The following is a 22,752-nucleotide window of genomic DNA, read 5'->3' on the forward strand; positions in this document are numbered from 1 at the left end:
TGATGGACTAATTCATTATATTAAGCAAGTCAGAATTAGCCCTGGGCATTTTATTGTATCTTGTCATGGGTCAGATCACTAGTTGTTGTTGGGGTATAATAAGTTTGCATGATGGAATGAGTATAATCCCAGATTACTGTCTGTGTGGAGAATAACATAGAATTATTGTGTGTTTTGGCTTTGAAGGACTAATGATTTCTTTTGTACAATTTACATGTGTGTATGTGTGTGTGTGTGTGTATTCCTATTTAAATATTGGTGTACTTTTTTCAGTTGGGTAAGACAAATGGTTATTTGCAAATAGATTTATTTACTGTGTTATGTTTACGCAGATTTGTCGTTTCAGTCCAGGTTTTAGGGCCTGTGTTAGTCACCTCAGGCTGCCGTAACAAGCCACCACAGACTGAGTGGCTTAAACAGCAGACATTTATTTTCTCCCAGTTCTGGAGGCTGGATGTCCAAGATCAAGGTACCAGCAGGGTTGGTTTCTCTTGAGGCCTCTCTTCCTGGCTTGTAGGCAGCCACCTTCTTGCTGTGTCCTCACATGACCTTTCCTCTGTGGGCTCGCTCACAGAGCGAGGTCTCAGGCATCTCTTCCTCATTTTATAAGGACATCGGTCCTGTTGGACTAGAGCTCCACCTTTATAACCTCATTTAACCTGAATTACCTCCCTAAAGACCCTTTGGGGTTAGGGCTTCAAAATGAATTAGTGGGGCAGGGGTGGGGTAGGGACAGGGACAGACACTTCTGTCCATAAAGGGCCTTAAATTATTTTTCTATATGTAATTACATTTAATATTAATATTTCTTAATTTATCATTTAAAAAACAATGTATATAAATACATTAAATAAATATTATTACCTTATAAATTTAATAGCTTATATATAGCTACTAAAAGTTACTTATTTTTAAAAATGCACACTAATTTTGTAATGCTAAAACAAGTACTTTTTTTTTTTTTTGCGGTATGCGGGCCTCTCACTGTTGTGGCCTCTCCCGTTGCGGAGCACAGGCTCCGGATGCGCAGGCTCAGCGGCCATGGCCATGGATCACGGGCCCAGCCGCTCCATGGCATGTGGGATCCTCCCGGACCAGGGCATAAACCCGTGTCTCCTGCATCGGCAGGTGGACTCTCAACCGCTGTGCCACCAGGGAAGCCCTAAAACAAGTACTTTTAAGTAATTCTTAAAATAGCATAATAATGATATATACTGTAGCTTTTTAAATCTAATAGTACCCTAGTCACCAATAACTGACCATTATTGGTCTGTCATTTTTCTATGAGTTGTAGATCTTTCTCAAAGTTACCAAAAGGGGGAAAAGAATGAATAATTTGTCTCATGGATATAATTTTTAACCGCTAAGTATTCTTTCTTTAAATTCTGTAACTGGGAAAACTTGCTATCTATTAGAAATATATTTTCTTGTAACTATAAAGGTAATTATTTCCCACCACACATAAAGGAAATTGATTTGTGAACAGTATAGGTAGAAAAAGTGTTTCCTGTTTTCTTTCCTCTTAGGTCACAACTAAATGACATTGCTTGAAAATAAAAACAAATGAACTTGTTTATCCAGCTGTTAAGCTAATTTTTCTTCAGGAAAATTGAAACTTAGTAGGACTTGTTAGTCTGTGATATGTTTTGCTTCAAAACATTATTAATTTTGCTCCTAAAGTACACCTTCATTTGAATCTGACTTGATAAACAAATAGAAAAACAAACCAAAATGAACCTTTTTAATTTAGATTTTTAAAATTTGGTACTTGTTTACATGTTTAAGTCATTATACCATATACCGTTGACGGTGATGGCCGGTTTAAGAGGGAGGAGTAGTGGGTGTGGGTGTATCTGTTTGTCTGTCTTATAAACCCTAAATATTTCAAGCCCCTGGATAACACTACTTCCTAGAAGTATATGTTGCTTCAAAAAAATATTAACCACAAAATATGTTCATTTATTATTAGAGTTGTTGTTTAAGGTATGTCTGTGTTAGAGCGTCATGAATTCTTAATATAGTCCACTTCAAAGGTTGTCAGATTAATGATCTCTAAATTCCATTCTTACTTGAAACCAAATGTTAGTCATTCCTTTAAAAAAGACTTACTCATATTTCCAAATAAATTAGTCAAGATTTTGTTTAACTACAACCTCTCCAGGACAAAAATTAAGATTTTGAGAAGTCTGAAATATCGGTAGAGTCTTCAAGAAACTACTAAGCAAGGTATATATTGAAGGCTGCTCAATTTTGGGAATTGAGCAATCTCTCAATCCCCTACATTTAGGGAAAAGAGAGTTGTTTTTTCAGAAATGCTAACATAGAACTTGTCATTTCAGAAAACTATGGTAAAACATTTAGTAAGGAAAGCTTCAACATAATATGTAAATATAATAGAATTATATGGTATAACAGTATTATAGAAATGTAAATAAAATAGTATAAAAGAGTACTATACAGTATAATAGTATTAAATAAATATAAAGAAAATAATATGGCAGGTAAAAACGATCTTTTTGTGTTTCTAAATTGTTTATTTTGTTAAGTAACCAATTAGATTATTTTAATTTAAATCCAACAGCCTATCACACAGTGACCTCTTCCTCTTCCGACGTCCCGAGGAAGTTCATTTTCGGCCCGTTGTTGAGCGTTATTGCTGTTTTGTGTCGTTGCGCGTCTGTTAATCTTTGCCGCGATTTGTAGAACGCTCTTGTTCCTAGAAAGGTCACAAAGTAAATCTCATGGATCTCAATTACTGTTGAGTCAGAGATCATAGATGGTTCGGGATATACAAACAGAAAAGAATTATATTGGAAAACCACACTCGAACCTTATATTCCCAGTCTAGAATGTTTTGTTCTTGTATGCTGGTCATTTTTGAAAAAGAACAGGAGTGAACAAAGGGAGTTGAGAAGGCTTTCGAATTATATTTGTAGTGATATAGTCACCATCCTCCTCCACCGTCTAAATCGCAGCTGTAGTTATTTCACTTCTCGATCCTCTGGCCTCTTGCTTCCTTTTTCTGTAGCGTGGCTCCCACTGGCACCCACTCAGGTCGCAGTCTCAGGGGAACGGTGGCAGCAGGGAGCAGTGCTTGTAGATCTGGAAGAACTCGGCAGTGGGGGGAGACCAGGTCACCTGTCACAACATTCCTGTGGGGCTTTGGACATAGCAAACATTCAGGGATTTTGAGAGCTTTGGTTTGCCTCTTTGAGGTCATTTCCATACCATTTACTTAAATTTTTTTTTTTTTTTTTTTGCGGTACGCGGGCCTCTCACTGTTGTGGCCTCTCCGCTGCGGAGCACAGGCTCCGGACGTGCAGGCTCAGCGGCCATGGCTCACGGGCCCAGCCGCTCCGCGGCATGTGGGATCGTCCCAGACCGGGGCACAAACCCGTGTCCCCTGCATCGGCAGGCGGACTCTCAACCACTGCGCCACCAGGGAAGCCCTACTTAAAAATTTTTACCAGAATAAATATTGCTGTTTACTCCTCCTGCCTTTTCACAGTCCTTTCAGCTGCCCTTTTGCGAATTCTTGATCCACTCAAGCCTGGTCTGAACTCTCAGTCAGCAGTTCTCAGATTGGTGCCGGAACCAGCAACATCAGCATTGTCCAGAAACTGGCGTGAAATCCAGATTCTCAGGATCCACCCCAGACCCACTGCCTCAGAAGCTCTGGGGCTGAGGCTCAGCCTTGCAGATGACCCTGAGGCATCCCAAAGTTTTAGAACCACTGGTCCAAGTAAGATTAGTTGTGTGTTCAACAGGCTAGTTGGGTCAGATTCTGGTGTTTTAACTAGAACATGTGGATCTATTATTTATTGGTAAACTTCCATTTTATTCTTGTTTCATTAACAAAAAGAAAAAAATAATAGCAGTTACTTACCCATTGTAGGGAACAGACATGGGGAATAGGGAAGGGGCTTTCCATCTGGGTCCTGTAAACGTTCAGGTACTGCTTTCCTAATTTAAATCTTTCTCAGTTATGTGAGGTGTTTCATTTGAACTTATTTTCCTTAGAAGCGTTTTAGATATTTTGCTAGGAAAATTGGCTTCCAGCGGTTGCTAGGAAATTTGGCATCTTATGTATCTTAATCTTCCCCCTGCAGCTATTAAAGTGAGCTCAGAAGTCGTTTTTACCACAGCAGCCAGCAGGATGATAGACATAAACTTTTAGAACTCTAGTAGTAGAAGACAGAAATTTTAGTGACACACCTATAATGGCAAAACAGATACCTAGAATTTTCATGTTATTGAGCAAGTTATATTATTGAACAAGATCTTTGTAGTTTTAAAACTCTTTAGGATTTGTGGAATTCAGCTTTCATCCTTTGAATAACACTGCCTATTGTATAGGTTTAAGGGTCCTTTCAAAACATAAAAGCAAAAGGATTTTTTTTGGTAGACTTCACTCAGTAGAAGTTATTATTATATCTGGAACATCATATAAACAAATTTAAGTGGCAAATGGCAAGCTAATAATATTTGTAATATATGGCATATTAATAAACTTAGTATAGAAAGAGATCTTGCTAATTAGTAAGAAAAAGACAAATGAAATAATGGGGAAAAGGACATGAATAGGAAATTTAAGAGATATGAATGATCCACACCAGTGAACAAATGTCCTTCCTCCCTAATAAGCAAAGTAATACAAATTAAATGAGCATTGTGAAACCAGCTTTTGAAGGCCAACCTGGCAAACATTAAAAAAGAAAGTTACTGCCCAGTGTTGGCCCAGGTTTGATGGAAAAGACACACTTCTCTTTCTCCTGGGCGCTAAGACGACATACTTGTTTCCCGTGGTGCTGTAACAAATTGCCACAGATGTGTCCTCTTACAGTGCTGGCAGCTGGGAGTGTGAAATGGGTCTCACGGGCTGCAATCAGTGTGGGCATAACTGTAGCTCTGTTCGTAGGCTCTCGGTGAAAGTCCGTTTTCTTGCACAGGATCCAGTGATGGTTTAATGCTCTGCGTTTATAGTCTTGAAATTGCACTGGGTCCTGCAGATTATGTAGCTGGTTCTGCCTCTACCTCCTCCTTGCTGTTCCTTCCTCTGAACCTTTTTCTTTTTTGGCTTAATTCTGACCTGTCTTTCCTTGGCCCTGCTGTAACTCTGAAGGCCTTTGGGAGCTCTCCTGTGTCTCCTGGCCCTGCACTCTGCTCCCCTCACCTTGTACTTCCCGTCCCCTGGCCTTTTGACAGTCCTTAGCTGTCAGTAACCCGGCTTTTTCTACCTTCTCAGCAACTGGGAACGTGATAAAAATCCATGCTGATTGCCGTCTGCAACCAATCCACACCATCAAATCTCAGCTGAGCCAATTACGCTGTGTTTAGCGATTCTTTACATTTCTCTTTTTGACTATCTGTTCTATTTTTCAGATTTTCCCCCTCACATCTCAGGGTTTCTCTGCCTTGAAGAAGTTATGTTTCTCTGACAAGATCGTATCATACAATCACATTTATCTCTGTTTCAGAATCTTAATGTTGATGCTTCAGCAGTTGGCTTTTGCTCGCATTACCTCCACACTGTTCCCGCGGTTCACAAGCACAGCCTGTTTCTCACGTGGATGGATCGTGTGTGTGTGTGTGAGAGAGTGTGCACATATACCCCGCCTAAGGCTTTGCTGTTGCCTCCGTCCTTTTCTGTGGCGCTAGAGAAGTGTGGGCCCCATGCGTGCTCACGTTTACTCCGCCCAGCCTCCGGAAGCTAATCCCAGTGAGCTCTGACTCACGGAGTGTCACGTCACTTTGGTCACTTGTCGTATTTGTTAATGTTCACGTAATACACAAAGTCATTACTTACGCGCGCCTTGGCTTCTCTCCCTTTAGTATTCTCAGTCGCTGCCGTTACTTCAGTTGTCATGTCTAGTCAGATGATTCCCAAATGTTTACTTCTGCCATTTTATACACCATATTTTCAACTACTTGTAGAGGGTTCTCTCCAACTTCAGCTTCAGTGCCCCAACTTGCCTCACCTTTTCCTTGTTAGCTGCCTCCTGCTCTGCCACCTGTGCTCTTCCTGCACGATGGGTATCCGCACACACGCTGACACACACCCTCCCCCGGTGCTTCCTCATGCCCCTCTCTTCCTGTTCACGGCACAGCCTCGTCCATGTCTTCTAGGGCAGAAGCCTCGTTACTTTTTACTCCGTTTTTTTTTTTAACTGCCACATTTAATTTTTGCTGAATCGATGTATATTTGGTTTTCTGAACATCACTTGACTACATTTTCTCTTTCCAGTTGCACTACTTCAGTCCTAATTCAGGACCTCATTGCCTATGACCTGATGTCCTAAACTATTTCTGAAACCTAAACCGTTCTTCTTAGCACCTAGATATTATTTCTCCTTTGTCCTAAAATCCATGGAGTCCCACAGACCAACATAAGTACATCCGCCCATCGTTCTAAAGCCTTCAGCAGTGTCGCCCGGTGCACTTAGCAGTCTTAACTCCTTACTGGCTCTGGACATGTGCTCCACAGACCTTCCACATCCTGCCTCTCTTCCTTCATTCATCCGCTAGGCTTTCCCCCACTTTCTACCCTACTAGCCTCCATCCTGGCCTCGCTCCAACGTGCTGTTTTTCCTGAAGCCTATACCAGTAAGTTATGAGTGAGTGACAGTATCTTTAAGTGTGAGTAATATTTTTATATTCTGAGGATATTTTTAATCTCTTAAGACATTCTACCAGGTACTATAGCTATTTATTTTATTGTCTCATTAACCTCTAACCTACATGTTTATAGTTTTAGAGTAGTATCTTGTTAATAATTACTGAATAAGAAAGTACTGAACAAGCCATTATAAAGTCTTGTGAGTTGTGTGACTTTGAGCAAATGATTTTATCCCTCTGAACCTTGGTTACTTAATTTGTGGGAGTAAAGTGAGATGATAATACGTATGTGTGTGTCCATGTATATGTATATTATATATAGATAGATAGATATAAAATGTAGAATCCCCTGCATGGATCAATAAAGATTTTCTGTCCAATGAGTATCATTCATTTATGTTTCCAATATATAATACTAACAACACAATTTCAGTTATACCAAGCATCACTATAATGGCCCTCAGGGAGAAGCTTGGTCAAAAGGTAAGGTAGAGTATCGTTAGTACCAGCTAGAAGTTCAGGAGATCTAGAGATGGAAACAAGGCACAGCAGATACTAAAACAGGCTAGATATTGACCAGAAACAATTTAATTAGCTACCGTTTTCCTATTTAGGGCTCAGGGGTTTTCTCTTCCGTAGAGGCAGAGGCAGTCCTCAGTATGGTGAGCTCGAGCTCAAGCAGTTAATTATAAATGCCTGTTATCTGGCTCTCTCTGTACTGAAACTCTAATTGGTCTCTGTAGTGTTATTATGAAATTGGTTTTATTTTTTATTTTATATTTATTTCTTTTTGGTCGCGTTGGGTCTTCATTGCTGTGCGCGGGTTTTCTCTAGCTGTGGCGAGTGGGGGCTACCCTTCGTTGCGGTGCGCGGGCTTCTCACTGCGGTGGCTTCTCTTGCTGCGGAGCACGGGCTCTAGGCAGGTGGGCTTCAGTAGTTGTGGCATGTGGGCTCAGTAGTTGTGGCTCACATGCTCTAGAGCGCAGGCTCAGTAGTTGTGAGACACGGGCTTAGTTGCTCCTTGGCATGTGGGATCTTACCGGACCAGGGCTGGAACCCGTGTCCCCTGCATTGGCAGGCTGATTCTTAACCACTGCGCCACCAGGGAAGTCCCTATGAAATTGGTTTTATAATAATGACCCAAGGTTTGGAGCGGCCCCTAGTACATTCCTCAGTGAGAAGATTTTGCCTTCACTTTGTCTACACGCTAGTGATAGGTATTTCTTATTCATCTGCCACAAAGTTGATTTCTCCAAACCTTCACTGTAACTCATTTTTAGGGAAGTATTACTTTTCTGTCTTCTTATCTTCTTACTGACTTAACTTAGATTCTAATAATTGCTCTTACTGAATACCACAGTGTGATTCTGTAGAACTATGGACGTAATAAAACTGGGTGAGTTCCAATAGCAAAGAAGGAAGTATTAACTAATTTAATTGACAAACCAATGTTTCCCAGCCTGGTATACTATTCAGATTTTTGTTATAAGTTTGTGAATAAATTAAACTGTTTCTGCCCTAGGGACTCAAGTCAGACATGTGGTTGTGGGAATCTTTGTCTTTCCCACACCACTCTGCATTTTAAAAATTCTTCTGCGGGAAGATCCCAACATACTATAGCTGTTCTTTCTTACGCAGTTAATTTTCCCTGGAGAGAAGCCATAGAAAATCCAAATCAAGTTTTTTTCTAGTCTATTTTCATGTCACTTCTTCGGAGAGCTACACTTTTCTGTTGAATTGTCAATAAATATTCTAATCCAGGAAAAGGGGGACAGTAGGAAATAGGAAGGGGACAGGAACAAATTCTTAGCATTGGCAGGCACACTAATGAATGTGTGATTAATTATTCTATATAAATTGCAATATTGTCTCACTTAAAGAAGCTTTTGAAAGTATAGGTGTGGTATATAACTGATTCAGTTTGCTGTACCCCTGAAACTAACACACATTGTGAATCAACTATAGTCCAATAAAAACTTAAAAAATAAAAGTATATGTGTGTGTGTATATATAAATAATATACTCAAGAGAATTGAAATCGTATGTTCATACCAAGACGTGTTCGTGTGCAGCATTCATATGCAGTTTACATGAATGTTCATAGCTGCATTGTTCACATAGCCAGAGGGTGAAAACAGCCCACATGTCTGTCAGCTGGTCAGTGGATTTACAAAATGTGGCATATCCATACAATGGAACATTATTCAGCCAGAAAAAGTAATGAAGTACTGATGTATGTGCCGGACACAAACGTCCACATGCTGTGATTTCATTTACGTGAAATGTTCATAATCGGGAAATCCATAGAGACCGAAAGTTGATTTGTGGTAGTGGGGTGGGTGTGTGCCGGGGAGCAGTGTCTGCCGTGGCTGAAAGGTGTCTTTGGAGTGGTGAAAATGGTCTGGGATTTGTTAGTGGTGAGGGTTGTATAGCTCTTTGAATAAACTAAAAACCATTGAATTGTATACTTTACAATGGTGAATTTTATGGTATGTGAATTAGAGTTCAGATTTTTTTAAAAGTTTACCGAGGAATTAGATTCTTTGGTTACCCTAAAAGTCAGGCCAGTATTTCATGTTATATAGACCACATCAGCTCTTAGTTCAAATATTGTACACAGTGGGGGTCATTTAGGTTCCCACCGTACCTCTATTTGAGTAGAAATAGAACTGAAAGAATCAGGGACTTGGAGTCAAAAATTAGGGAATTGTTCCTGAATCTTGAGTGACCATGGGCAAGGTGATACCACCTTTATTCTGTTGCCAGAAATGAGGATCATATGTTTACTCTTGTCAGAGTTTTCCAAATCAAAGGGTTTCTGAGAGGCCATAAGCTTCTTGAGGGCAGGTTTTCCAACAGCTTCCCACCGGGTCTTATACATGTAGATGTTTAATAAATGTGTATTAAATGAATGTTGATTTAAATTGAGAAAGTCATGTGAGAGTGCTGTCTAAACTTTCTTAACGTCCTATAGGTATGAGATTTAACCGAAAGTATATACTGGTCTATTAGTGGAAACTTAAAAACAATTTAGATGTTATGTTCTATTTCCAAGGTGTTCTGTAACTAATTTATGGCCACACTGAATCAACTTCTTTTCTAGGCCTTCCAGTATTAAAACATGTGCTGACACCAAGAATAAAGGCAACTCATGTTGCTTTTGATTCTATGAAGAATTACTTAGATGCAATTTATGATGTTACAGTGGCCTTTGAGGGGACTGTGGATGATAAAGGGCAGCGGAAAGAAGCGCCGTCCATGGCTGGTAAGTTGGTTTCGAGTGAGTCATATATGTTTACCCAGGTAGAGTTTATTTTTTAAAAAAGGTAGGTGTATTCTATTACATTACATTGATATGGTTTCCAAGTATATATACTTGTATTTCTCACATATTTTTTATTAATCTGTAACAGTTGAAATTTCATTAGTCCTGCTAAGTTTGGTACTTCTTGGCTGTCCTGTTAGTCCTTGAACTTGCCCAATATCATTAACTCAGCCTCTTTCCTCCCAAGGTTTACACCAAGAAATGGAAAAGTTACATAAATCTAAGGAAGGAGTGAGGCAGGAGAGTGGAACCTAGCAGCGCCGAGGTGAATCTAAGGAAGGAGTGAGACAGGAGAGTGCAACCTAGCAGCGCTGAGGTGTGCACTGATGCTCAGTGTCTATCTTTGTATGTGTTTTTCATATAACATTGGTGACATCTAGTGTCACTGACAGTTACGTGACTTTTTCTTTTTTTCAGCCATGTGCTAGGTATTAGGGACCTTTGAGCTACTGTTTATGTCAGAATAACCAGGGAAAACTAGAATCGTAAGCAAGCAGAATGTTTTAGTTAGACATACCCACAGACACTCGTGATTGCGGTCGACGTTTGAACGTGGGGTGGGCGCAGGAAGCGTGTGGAGCTGCCGTCCGCTCCTCAGGGTGTCGGTTGCTGGGGGCCTCACGCTTCGCCTTGGCAGCTGCCGGCCGTGGGACTAGCTTGCTTGTCAGGGTGCTTCTCTCCATAGCAGCTCTTGAAGGCAGCTGTTCAGAACGTGTTCAGGGGCACAGAGGGTAGCTCCCAGATGTTGGGAGAGCGGACAGAGGGCTGAGGCAGGAAGGGACTAAAAGGTGGCAAATTTGATGGTGGCGGGAGGAGGTCAGACCTGGGGCAGCTGCACCTAAAGCAAGACCGACTGACCGCTCTCATGACCGCCTTCAACTCCGAGTAAAGCCGGAAGCTCACGCTTTCTAAATTTTATTTTAAGTGTAATTCTTTGGCATATATTATACATCATACAGTTTAAAAATCAAAAGTATATAAAGTGTACAGTGAAACGGCCTGTTTCCACCCTGTCCCCATCCACCTGGTCTCCCCCTTCCCCTCCGCAGCGGTAACCACTTTTCTTCCTTTCTTGTGTATCGTGTGTACAAATTTACTGTCCATCCCTCTTACAGAAAAGGCAACATATAATACTTTTTTTTCTTTTTTAACCATGGAAGGAGTCATTCACCCAGTTCTACATTTGAGGACAGTGCATTTAGTTATTCAGCAGTATTGCCATCCGTTTATCAAACGTTGTTCAAAAAGTAAGATTAAACACATTTTTATTGTTTATGAAAACCAGATCTAATTCCCATAATAACCTTTTAAAAATGCTGCTTTATCATGTCACCATCCAGTCCTAGGAACTCGTGGGCTGGGCCACGCCCACGGGATCAGCGCTGGCGTCCCGGGACTCAGCATCCTGGTCCCTAAGCCCCACCTTCACATCGTTTCCTCCTACTCTGTGCTGCTTGCTGGGTGGGACCGCTTTCCTCGCTGTCACTGAAACCCTCCTGCACCTCCACGCGGGCTCTGACCGAGGGCCGTGTGTAGGCCAGGCCACCTTCCCCTCTGTTGCTCTCATCCAGGTCTGCAACCTTGTCCCCATGAAGGCTTCCCTCGCTCCTCTGCTTGCTAGCTCACGAAGCTTCCTCTTGCTCTCCACTCCCGTGGCACAAAGTGCACGTAAGATTAGCACTTGGCATGTGGCTAATCAGCCCCCGCCCAGGTAGATCAGAAGTGCCTTTGGAGGCAAACCATTTTCAGCTGTGTCTCCCGGACTCCAGACCCGGCGCCCCATCTCGTTGCTCCACTTGCTCTGCACCGTAGCCGACGGGGCTTTGTGTATTCATGACGGAGGGTCTCTGTTTTTGAAAAGGCTGGCTTTCCTAGCTGTCACACTCAGAAGCCATGTGGAAAACAAAATGTGTCATTTCGTCAATTAAGAGTAAATATTTCCGCAAGGAAGACTACAGCAGAGTAAAACCAAAAGGCAAGCGGAGGGTTGCAGAGAAAAAGGCTGATTTCCTTAATGTACAAAGTGTTCCTATAAATTGATATGATCAGTAGTAACTCAGAAAAATGGGTAAAGGGCAAGAACAGACAGTTCACAGAAAAAAATTGTTCAACCTCATTCATAATAAGAAAAATTCAAATTAAAACGTATAATGAGATACCATTTTTTTACTATCAGACTGGCAAAAATCCCCATTAACAGGTTAGATAACAGGCCCTGTGGGTGAGATTAAAGTATCTCAGAGACTTTCATACTTTGCTGCTAGGAGTACAATACAGTACAACCTCTGTAGAAGTTGTCCAGACAATGTCTGTCAAAGTTACAGGAGCATTTGCATTCCCACTGCTGAGACATTACTCTACAAATATACCTGTGCACGTAAGAGATGACGTCTGTTGTGTGTTGATTTTGATTGTGAGTTGAGACCTGTAGCTTGAAAAACTCTCATTATTACATAAACTGATTGATACGCTGCTCTACTTAGTCTAGTATAAATTAAGATTCACTTTAAATTTAGGTGTAAGTAGGGTTAAGTATAAAATTCCATAACTTGGAATATTGTAGGTACCTTGTGGCTGAGTTGAATAAGTATTAAATGCCATCTCCATACACAGTGGGCTGTTATTTAATATTCATATTTGATAGCCCAATTAAAATTTTTTTTCCATAAAGTTGCTAGATTGTTCATAGGTATGCCGTAGACCGGTGTTTCTCAAAGCCCTGTAGGAGGATCGAGGTTCCATCAGAGTTACCTGGGTGGCCTCAGCTGCACTGCAGACTGCTAACGGGCTCGCTGCAGCGGGGCTGAAGCTGCGTGCTGGTGACCCTGCAGGGGTCCTTGCGGTGGCCAGCGTCTAGTAGCGTGGGTCTCATGAGGCCTCGTGTCAGAGAGGGCGACGGCAGGTAGTGAACCGTGTCCTTCCCATTTCGTGGTCTGTTTCATTGGAATGTGGGTATGGCTTAGAGCCATCTGCGCGTCCTCTTGTGATTCATCTGGTCTTTTCAGCAAAGTCTGAGCGCTTTCGTGGACAGCGTCCATTGGGCAGAGGTGAGACAGGGCAGTTTGATTGTAATTGATTTATAAATCCTGTTTTTAAAATGGGTGGTGTACCAGAAGAAATTGTGAGCTAAAGGACAACAATTGATATTCTGTTTAAGCGTTTTATATGGTTCTAGGTAACTTTTTTGTATTAATACTTTCTTATACGAAAAGAGAACATATTCAGAGGGAAAGAAGGGAAAAAACTCTACAAACTCACCTGTCCAGATGCAGCCCCAGACAACAAACAGTTCAGATGTTTCCCTCAAAGTCTTCTTTTCTGTAATGTCTGTATGTTGGCGTGATGTGCCTTTATGTATTTTTTTAAATGAGATTTTATATATGTATATATATCTTCATATCCTGCTTTTTTTCCCCTTAATAGTATGTCATGAACATCTTTACATGTCAGTATATACACTTATGTAATTTTTGTATAAGGCTACGTAGTGTTCATTGGTGTGAATATACAACAGTGTATCTATCCAGTTTTTGTTGGATTTAGGTCATATTGGTTTTTTGTTTTTGTTTTCAGAGGGAAGGGGGCAGTTGTAAGGCGGACGGTAAGCAGTATGGACACCACCCGCGGGCCCGGCGTGCAGAGGCGCACAGCTCAGCCCGCACACATCCTGGGCCCCGCTGTCTGTGCTCTGCCTTTCTCGCTAGGCTCCCCAGGCACAGGGCACTCGGGACTCGGTCTCTGCAGAGACTAGACCTTGTGACATGTGTGGATACTTGGAAGACTTTCTGTTTGGCCCTAGCGTATCAATATACTCTAGGGACCTGCTGGAAAAGCTATAGTTAGAAAACAGTTACACCTTAATTTGAGTACTTTCCTACATTCCCTAAATATTATGGATAATTGTTGCTCATGCCCTATGAAATGTGCCCCAACTAAAAGCATTTTTACTAATATAGACACAAAAGCTTTGTTGACTATCGAGGAAAGTATTCGCTACTCAGTTCTTATCTTTGGTGGGAGAACCTCCTGGGTGCGCTGAGAGTTGATCTGGTGCTTGCATGGTCTGTATCTGGATGCCTGACCACAGGGCCTGGGCCAGCCTGTCTCCACTGCTGACGACACTGGGCCTTGGTTCGTTCATCCCCACGGGGAGACAGCAGTCCTTGCCTAGAGAGGTGCACGACGGTCCGGTGAAGTGACCTGCACAAAAGCGTGGTGTAAATACCACAGTACCGTGTACATTTTAGGTGGGAAAACCTAAAAGCACCCATGCGAACTTCAGGGCCCTTTCCTCACGCCTGCATCTTACTAGAGGCCCTGCTGACACGTCCCAAACACTTGAGTTCACAAGCATTCGTTCCTGACGCTGGAAGTGCAGTCGGTTTCGTTTCCTTGTGGACTCTGTACGTCTGTGCATGGGACTTGGAGTATCAAGGATAAACGCAGTGTCAGTTGGATGAGCACTTAATTAACAGAAATGTTGAGGGGCAGGCGTAGGTAATTAAGTGAAGGTAGGAAAGTTGGTGTCGGCATCTGCGTTTTTATGTATCAGAAATAGAAATAGGAGGGTGAGGTGAGAAGTCACGTGCGGCCAGCAGATTCTGGTCAGTCACCTGGAGCGCACGCGTGTGTGGGGTCCTGTCCCACGTGCTCCCAACACCCTCACGTTGCAAAGAGGAATCAGAGGAGGTGGCTTTCCGTGGTCGGCTACGTCTTGTTTCCCTTCATAATAACGTAGCTCGTGACAACCTCAGGCAGGGGCTGCTGCTGTCACCTCCCTCGTACGGACGTGGAAGCAGGCACAGAGAGGCTGACAGGTATGCGCAGGGCTGGTGAGGGCTCAGAACCCAGGCCGCTGGCTCACTGGCTGTGCTCTTGGCCCATGCCCAGTTCTGCTCCTGAAAGCACTCCTTAAGCCAGTCTTTGATTTAAAGGGAAATGGAACTTGAGGAAAATTAAGAGAAAAATATTGAAAAAGTGAAATCTTCCCTGTGGCAGTGTTTTTGCACATTTATCATCAAAGCCAATTCACTCCTAAAAGTGTAGAAAAAATGAGAGACTTTTTGACGACCGAAGTGCAGCATGTTGCTCAGAGCAGCTGTGGCGAGCACGTGGCAGAAAGAGGTGTGTGTGGTCCAGAGGCGGAACCTTCTCTAAGGGTTAGCTTACGGTCTTCCTCCAACTCTGCAGCACACTAGTCACCGCTTCTCAGAACACGTCTTTGGACACGTATCGGCTTGAGATAAAAGGTCTCGGCCTCCTACTTGCGTACCCACCCAGGGAACATAGTCTTCCCTTAAGTCTCGTAGCAATATTTCCTTGTTCTCCAGGAATTTAAGTATGTTAACATGCTCATGTCTCCACAGAAAGCCACCTGCAGAAAAGGGTATTTCCGGACTCAAAGTTCTGTCTTATCTTGGAATAAATCCTGACCTTATCCCTTGTGCCATGTGGGCTGCAAAAAGGACCATCTGCTTTTTTCAGATTAGCATGTTTTGGGAGCTGTAATTATTGAAGGGCTCATAGCTATTCCACGGAAAGAAATTTGGTTCCCGAACCACGTAGAATACGTTAAAATACAGCAAGGATCAGGAAAGCAAGGAGTACCAGTGAGTAGAAACCACTGGCAAGTCACAGAGGAGCGGGGAGGACTGTGGAGCCGTGGAGGCAGGGCCCGGGCCGGCCCAGCACTAGGACCGAGGGGTTAAGTGCCCCTGTGCACCCAGTGCTGCCAGCGACACCCGTCCCTGCCCTGTGGGGCTCACCGCCCAGTGGGAGCAGCGAGGACGCGCAACAAGCCCGAGGCTTGGGACCGGAGGCTGGTGGCCCCGTGAAGGGGATTGGTGGGTCTGATGGCGGTTGGCATCTGGGGATCCCTTCGGAGGGTGGGTCCGTGCTTCTAGTAGAGGCCAGCCTCCTGACCCTGGGCTGCCTGTCGAATCTACTAAAGGTTGTTGTATGGAAAGTCACGGTTGGTTGATCTAACTCATGACCTAGTTAACTGTGGAAGACTTGGAAGTTATTACTACTTCAGCTTGAAACCCAAAACCACCAGTTTATGATCTTTGTTTTCTTCTTCTTTTTTTTTTTTTTGGCTAAAGAAAAAAATCTGTTCTTCATTGTTTTTAAACTTTTTTAAAGCTCATTTTTATCGTTTTATGTAACTGTGAATTCTAAAATAATAAAAATGAAATATTTTTGTTTCTTGTTAGAATTTCTCTGCAAAGAATGTCCAAAAATTCATATTCACATCGATCGTATAGACAAAAAAGATGTCCCGGAAGAACAAGTATACATGAAAAGATGGCTTCATGAACGTTTTGAAATAAAAGATAAGTGAGTAACGACAGTTCTAGCCCTTCAGAAACAGTGGCTCAACACAGTCACTACAGTAAACAGCGTGAGACGAATGTAAACAGTTTTATTATCTTAAGAAAGCCTTTTATGAACTCAAGTCAGATCTCATTCCATGCCTCCTGTCCATGTTTTAAACTTGACTGTTACAAGTCACTGTGAAAGATCTTGTTATGGGGGCTGTCCTTTGTTATTTACTGCATTTCGATAATTTGTGTATAAAGATATAAAATTTTTTAAAGAAGAGAGAGACACACAGAAAGCTTTGTACTGTTGAGATGCCCCAGGCCCACCCTCCCGGGTCCAGGGGAGTGTGTGCGTGCTGAGGGCAGGCCGGTGGTGTGTAGAGAATCGGGCTGTGGGGTGGAGGATGGTGTCTCACGTGTATGTGGAACTGACTCCAGTGTATTTGTTGGAAGAAGAAGGGGCAGTTGACATTGTCACGAAAAAAGTGTCCTTTTGCTTTTAGTATTTTGGGGCCTAAACCGTTTCTGGGGTTGGCCTTGTGTTTCTCCCACCAATAACATGACTTGGGAGCTAGTGCAGTGTTGGCCCCTGGCTGAGAGTTGCTGTGAGTTAAGTTCCAGGCGGGGCCTCTGGATGCCTCTGGCAAAGGCGGAGCTCGAGGTCAGATGAGGGTGAGCCTGTTAGTCTCCCTGTGATTTACACAGATTTCTAAAGGTAGAAATATTAGAATTTTCTTCTCTTTTCAGGAAGATAAAAACTGGGTTCTTAGGTTTAGATATAATACTTAGAAATTGAATTTCCGTGGATGAAAACTTCAGCATATATTATTTATTTACTATTCGTTTTGTTTTCAGTGGAACTTTTATCCTTATTGTTTTTTGAAAGATGTGTTTTAAACATCTATACTTTTTTTCCTCTTTCTGAAAAAAATGGATCTGTGAGTTATAGGATGCACCATTTAAATTTATTAAGACCACATTGAAAAGAATGGTTTTTAAAGGCTTTAGAAAATACTTCCAGGGCTTCCCTGGTGGCGCAGTGGTTAAGAATCCGCCTGCTAATACAGGGGACTTGGGTTTGAGCCCTGTTCTGAGAAGATCCCACATGCCGCAGAGCAACTAAGCCCGTGCGCCACAACTACTGAGCCTGCGCTCTAGATCCTGCAAGCCACAACTACTGAGCCCACGAGCCACAGCTACTGAAGCCCACGCCCCTAGAGCCCATGCTCCCCAACAAGAGAAGCCACCGCAATGAGAAGCCCGTGCATCGCAACGAAGAGTAGCCCCCGCTCGCTGCAACTAGAGAAAGCCCGCGTGCAGCTACAAAGACCCAATGCAGCCGCAAGAAAAAAATACTTCCAAAATTCTGTTTATGTTCAGAAATTTTACCTGTGTTTTAGTCTCCTAAAATGCTTCTTCTCAGGAAACTGCCATTGTTTCTCCTCTCCTTGTTGTATGGCAGTAAAATATTTCCTAATTAACCCTCCTCGATTAACTTTAACAAGTGAAAGCTATTAAAAATGTACTGTGTTGAAAATGAAACTATATGAAGTTTATAAACAAATTTCTGTATTTCATTGACTCTCAATTGTGCATGGCAATGTGTTAAACCAATTAATCAGCGCTACCCACTTTGGATATGGAAGAAATTTTAGAAGTACGATTTATGTGTTTTGACATGAAAATCTGTTATCAGAAAAAAAACCCTGAACAATATGATTAATATCCTATGTATTTTGTGTTATAGGTGTTTATATGTATATTTAGAATGAGTCTGGATGTTTTAAAACAGTGATTTTCTCTAGGGAGTGTGAGTTGAAAGGCAACAGAAAGACTTTCCCTTTTTGTACTTTGTGTTTCAGATTTTTATGTTGAGTGTATTCTGCTATTATAACTTTACATTTTTAAAATAAGGAAACTGCATTAGCTATGCTGCTTTTCCTTCTTTTACCTGCTGTTGTAATTCCATGCGAATAGGGGCGCTGGGGGGTAACTCTCCATCTATAAGAGCTGCTGGTCTTTTCTCTGACTTGTGGTAGAATAGGAGCTGCGCGGAGGAGTGTCTGGAGGGGTAAAGACGGCGGGGGGTGGGGGGGCGGGAGGCAGAGAAAAAGCCCGCGTGCGTGTCAGGACCCTGTGAAGTTTTAAAGATCTAAAGTTTAAAAAACATCCCCATAAAGTTACTTGAAACCATCTGTCTTTACATATTACATATAATTCCTATACATTAATCATAGAGCATATTAAAGATATTTTTAATGTCTAGAAACTCCACTTAAACCAACTCTCTGGGTGTTTCCTATAAGGACCTATAACTTCTCCAGCATATAATAGGCAGCCAATAAATATTTGTTGAATTACGATATTGAAATGGCTAAACCTGAAAGTTAACACTTTTTTTTTTCATTCTGGCCATAGATTGCTTATAGAATTCTATGATTCACTGGATCCGGAAAGAAGAAACAAATTTCCCGGAGAAAGTGTTAATTCTAAACTAAGTCTCAAGAAGACCTTCCCATCATTCTTGATCTTAAGTGGTTTGACTGCTGGTATGCTTATGACCGAGGCTGGAAGGAAACTATATGTAAAAACGTGGATTTATGGAACCTTAATTGGCTGCTTGTGGGTTAGTATTAAAGCGTAAACGCGTAGCTGTCTCCAGGCAGTGGGATGTGCTACGTTGTTTATTACTGGCGGCTGCACATTGCATCCGATTGTTCCTGAATTTAATAAGAAGTGTAAATAAAGCCTTGTTGATTGAACATTGGATGAAATAGAATTTCTGACTAAAGCCGATATGCAGTTGGTCTTGGGCAAACATACATGGTTTTACAACTTTAGTCCAGAAGCTGCTGGAAAGGGAAAAGATAAACAGAGTTTATGTTATAGTTGGCATTTCCTATGAACTAATGTCAACTCCAGAAGACTGTTAGGATTATATATTTTGTTACTGTTTTGTAATTCCGATAGCTGCATTCGTGAACATCAATTGGCAGTATATTTCACTGTATTTGTTTTCTTCAGTTTTTTACAACTTGACTGGTCCAAACTCTTATCACTGAAATATGTAGTGTCTTGCAACTGTGTAATATTCTGCCTTGTGTTTAATTTCTCCAAGTTGATGAAAGAAATTGTAGTTAAGTATGGAGAAGGACACGAGGAGAGGCTGAGGAATGCTGGTGAGGGGCGCTCTGGTTAGCGAGGACTTGTATTGTATTGTGTTGTTAGCTGAGTTCACTTTATGTTGGCAAAGTGATTAGCATCTCTGGTATTTACTGAAACAGCTTCATTTGCACACCCTGTACTCTATACAAAAGAATAATGTATAAAAATACAAGAATTAAGTTTAAGTTAAAATTGTGATCCTGATTCATGGTAGCAGAACTTTAAATTGCTCAGCTTTTTGAAGATTTAAGCTAAGCTCCTAGCACTTCATGACATTTGTGCCATAAGTACTTGAAAACCTTAAGATTTCCTGTTATTTTTTATATCGAAATAATCAGTGTGAACCTTTGTTGGACCTGAGTCCATAGATATTTGAGATGGTGGGAGCTCTCAAACACCTGACTAGGTTTATTAGCATGTGCCTTTTGCCTGTTACTCTTGGGTTTAGCAAACTATGTAATCCCCAAATCATTCTGTTTATGTCGTCGTGGTCGGTTTCCACTGTATTCGAGTTCTTTTCCTTTGGATCACCGGCAGGGGTGCTGCTCGGGGCTGGCACAGGGGCTCACGGGAAAGCGCTGTGTCGCCAGCCAGCGTCGGTCCTGATGCGGAGTTGAGCCTTGTAAGCTCTCATGACCAGCCCACCATCCACAGCAAAGGCATTTTGCGTTCGTCTTATGTCAAGAAATCACCTTCCTCAAGGCAGTGAAGTACAGACTTAATCCATCAGGACGGAGTGAATTTGTTTCATTCCCATTGGTATTAATGGGGCCACACAATTCATCTGTATCACCTGAAAAGAAGAGCTTTGTTTCAGGAACCAAATCACACAATTTTCAGTCATGGAACAATAAATCCCCTAGAAGAGGACCTTTTTTAAAGTGTGATCTGCTCTATTTTTAATGTTACAATTCAAGCTTGATTGCCTGCTGGTCATTTAAGATACCAATTCTGCTTCCGAGTAATGGATTTTTATCACCATTTAAATCATGATAAACAAAATGGAAACACAAATTAAGGGAAATTTGGTCTGATTTTCCAGAACCAGAGTAAGCCATTTCAAGTAACCCCTCTGAAGAGTTGGGTGGTGTGAATTGGTTTGTGTATGTTAGTATGTGTGTATGTATTGATACACACATTCCCACAGGACACAGTTGGCTTCATTATGAATGGGGGTGCAGGTAAAACTTGTTCTCATGCCAAACTGCAATTTTCTCTTACCCTGTAAAGTGCAGTTTAGATCAATCCCATGTCTTCGTTAAATACTCTTTTTAACAGTCCTAAACTTAGAAACTATTTCTAATTGGATCACAAGAAATGTAAGTTGTGTAACTTACTTTGAATGTCATGGATATGTTCTCAATTTAAATTTTAAGGAGCAATACCATTGGAATCATGCTGATGATAACTGATTTGAAGAAGGCCAGGTGACCTGCATAAGATCACTTGAACAGCATGTTTCCTGTAACTATCCTTATATTCTTGCAAAAGGTCTATAAAATATTTGTTTAAAATTTTTTTGTATCAAAATATTTGGAAAATTAGAAGCTTCTTTTTAACATGTATTGATATGACTTGAATTATTTTATGAAATTAAGAGCCCTGTATACCTGTAAATCTTTTCACATAATATCATTTAAGCTTTTGTTTGTGCTACTGTTGATTTACAGCTTAGTTGGTACTTGGTTTATCTTTAAAAGAATGCAATCAATGTGCATGCTTTTATGTTTTTCGCAGAAGGGTGTGTTGGGATGAAAGTAAAAGAAAAAATAAAATCTTTCACCGTCTCTAATGTCTGTGCTATTTTGTGACCCAAAAATTCACCAGCAGTCTCTTATTCCATAAAATAGGCTTCATGGCTGGCCTTGTGTTCTGAATATATAAAACTATAATAATTTTTCTTAAGTATTGGGCAAGTTTTCTTTTAATACATTAAAATCTTCAAACTTGTGAAGCAGTATATTTGGTTAACTCATCCATATACTTTATAAGATGTATGGCAAATATTAATTACTTAACAATTCTGTAATAATTAGGACCTCACAGAAACATGTCAGATGCCTGAAATTAGCCAGGTTGGTGAGTCAGGTGTGAATCTGAGTGCTCCTTACATCACACGTACCAGTGATTTCTTTCGTATGTATCATTTCCGTGGGATTTTTTTCTCATTTAGAATGGTACAGTTCTCCTTTACAGCCAGATTACGTAAACTTTATCGTTTCCTTAGTAATATTATGTGGTTTATACTTAATGTTCACTGAATATGTCCATGTCGATAAAATGATCTGAATAAATTGACCATTAAAACAAAGAAATAATATAAAAAATTTGCCCCTCAAGTAAAATTAAACTGTAACCTTAATCATATTTGTTCTTGAAGTGTCAGATGGGGAAGAGGTTTCCTTGGCCCCCATTCCAGATGTCATCTCTGCTTATAAGTAGGTTTTATTTTTTGGGTAGGGACGTGTTTTTATTATGAATCACACGTATTTTTAGATTAAAGATTGGCTAACTTGGAATATTATGTTACCATTTGGTATAACTGGCATTATAAACACACTGACTTAACCTAACACCTAAGCATTAGACTGAAGATCGGTACTTGGCCAAACTGATCATTGGAAATATTCAGATATTTGATGTTCTATAGGTAAAATCTGCATTGACGGAATCTAAAACTTTTCGTTCAGATGTTTTGGAGTGCCATGTCTGCAGTCACTAATTTATGTCAGTTTAGAGTAGTTATGATTTGACATAATCCCTAAGATTTCATTGACACCTTTTCCAATTTGTGGATGATAAAGTAAATCCATTACTTCTACCAACTGGGGGGTCATTTTTGACCTCATTCATGCCTGAGGTCAAAGAGACAGATTCCTGGTTTTTATCCTGAGCAGAAAGGAAAAAAAAAAAAAAAAACTTTTTCAGAAGGCCACTCTAAATAGAAAGCTCAGTACCTTCTACTGTGTGGGAGAAAATCTGATGTGGGCGGCAAACTCTCAATAAATGTTTACTGATGGGGACGAGACAGGTCAGTCATTCATCCAAATTAGTGACAATTCATGATCTTATATGTGAATATGTAAGAAAGACATGTTCTACAATTTTAGTTATATGAATCTTTACATCTGAAAAAAAAGTGGAAGAAGTTGCTATGGATGTTCTCCGCGTGCCCAGCAGGAGAGAATATTTACTAACAGTCTTGTCTCCTTACGGTATGTTCAGAATAAATTCTGACATATTCTTGGGCTTATTGGTGTTTCCTTATTTCAACAAAAAGGAAAATACAAATCTCAAAAGTTATTCGGTGATACATGGGATGGTAAA

General features: G+C 41.1%; 1 protein-coding gene across 2 annotated transcripts in view; it reads left to right on the forward strand.

Moving 5' to 3' along the window:
* Positions 1-21,212, forward strand: part of AGPAT5 (1-acylglycerol-3-phosphate O-acyltransferase 5) — a 62,021-nt gene extending 40,809 nt beyond the window's left edge. For both annotated transcript variants that reach the window (XM_024768076.1, XM_024768077.1), the window contains 3 exons: positions 9,719-9,880; positions 16,153-16,276; positions 18,679-21,212. In XM_024768076.1, coding sequence (XP_024623844.1) covers positions 9,719-9,880; positions 16,153-16,276; positions 18,679-18,904 — 512 coding nt within the window. In that variant the 3' untranslated portion in view covers positions 18,905-21,212. The remainder of the gene's footprint in view (positions 1-9,718; positions 9,881-16,152; positions 16,277-18,678) is intronic.
* Positions 21,213-22,752: the final 1,540 nt, after the last annotated feature.

The sequence above is a fragment of the Neophocaena asiaeorientalis genome, unplaced genomic scaffold, assembly GCF_003031525.2.
Source record: "Neophocaena asiaeorientalis asiaeorientalis breed wild unplaced genomic scaffold, Neophocaena_asiaeorientalis_V1.1 scaffold16, whole genome shotgun sequence".
NCBI classification, from domain to species: domain Eukaryota; kingdom Metazoa; phylum Chordata; class Mammalia; order Artiodactyla; family Phocoenidae; genus Neophocaena; species Neophocaena asiaeorientalis.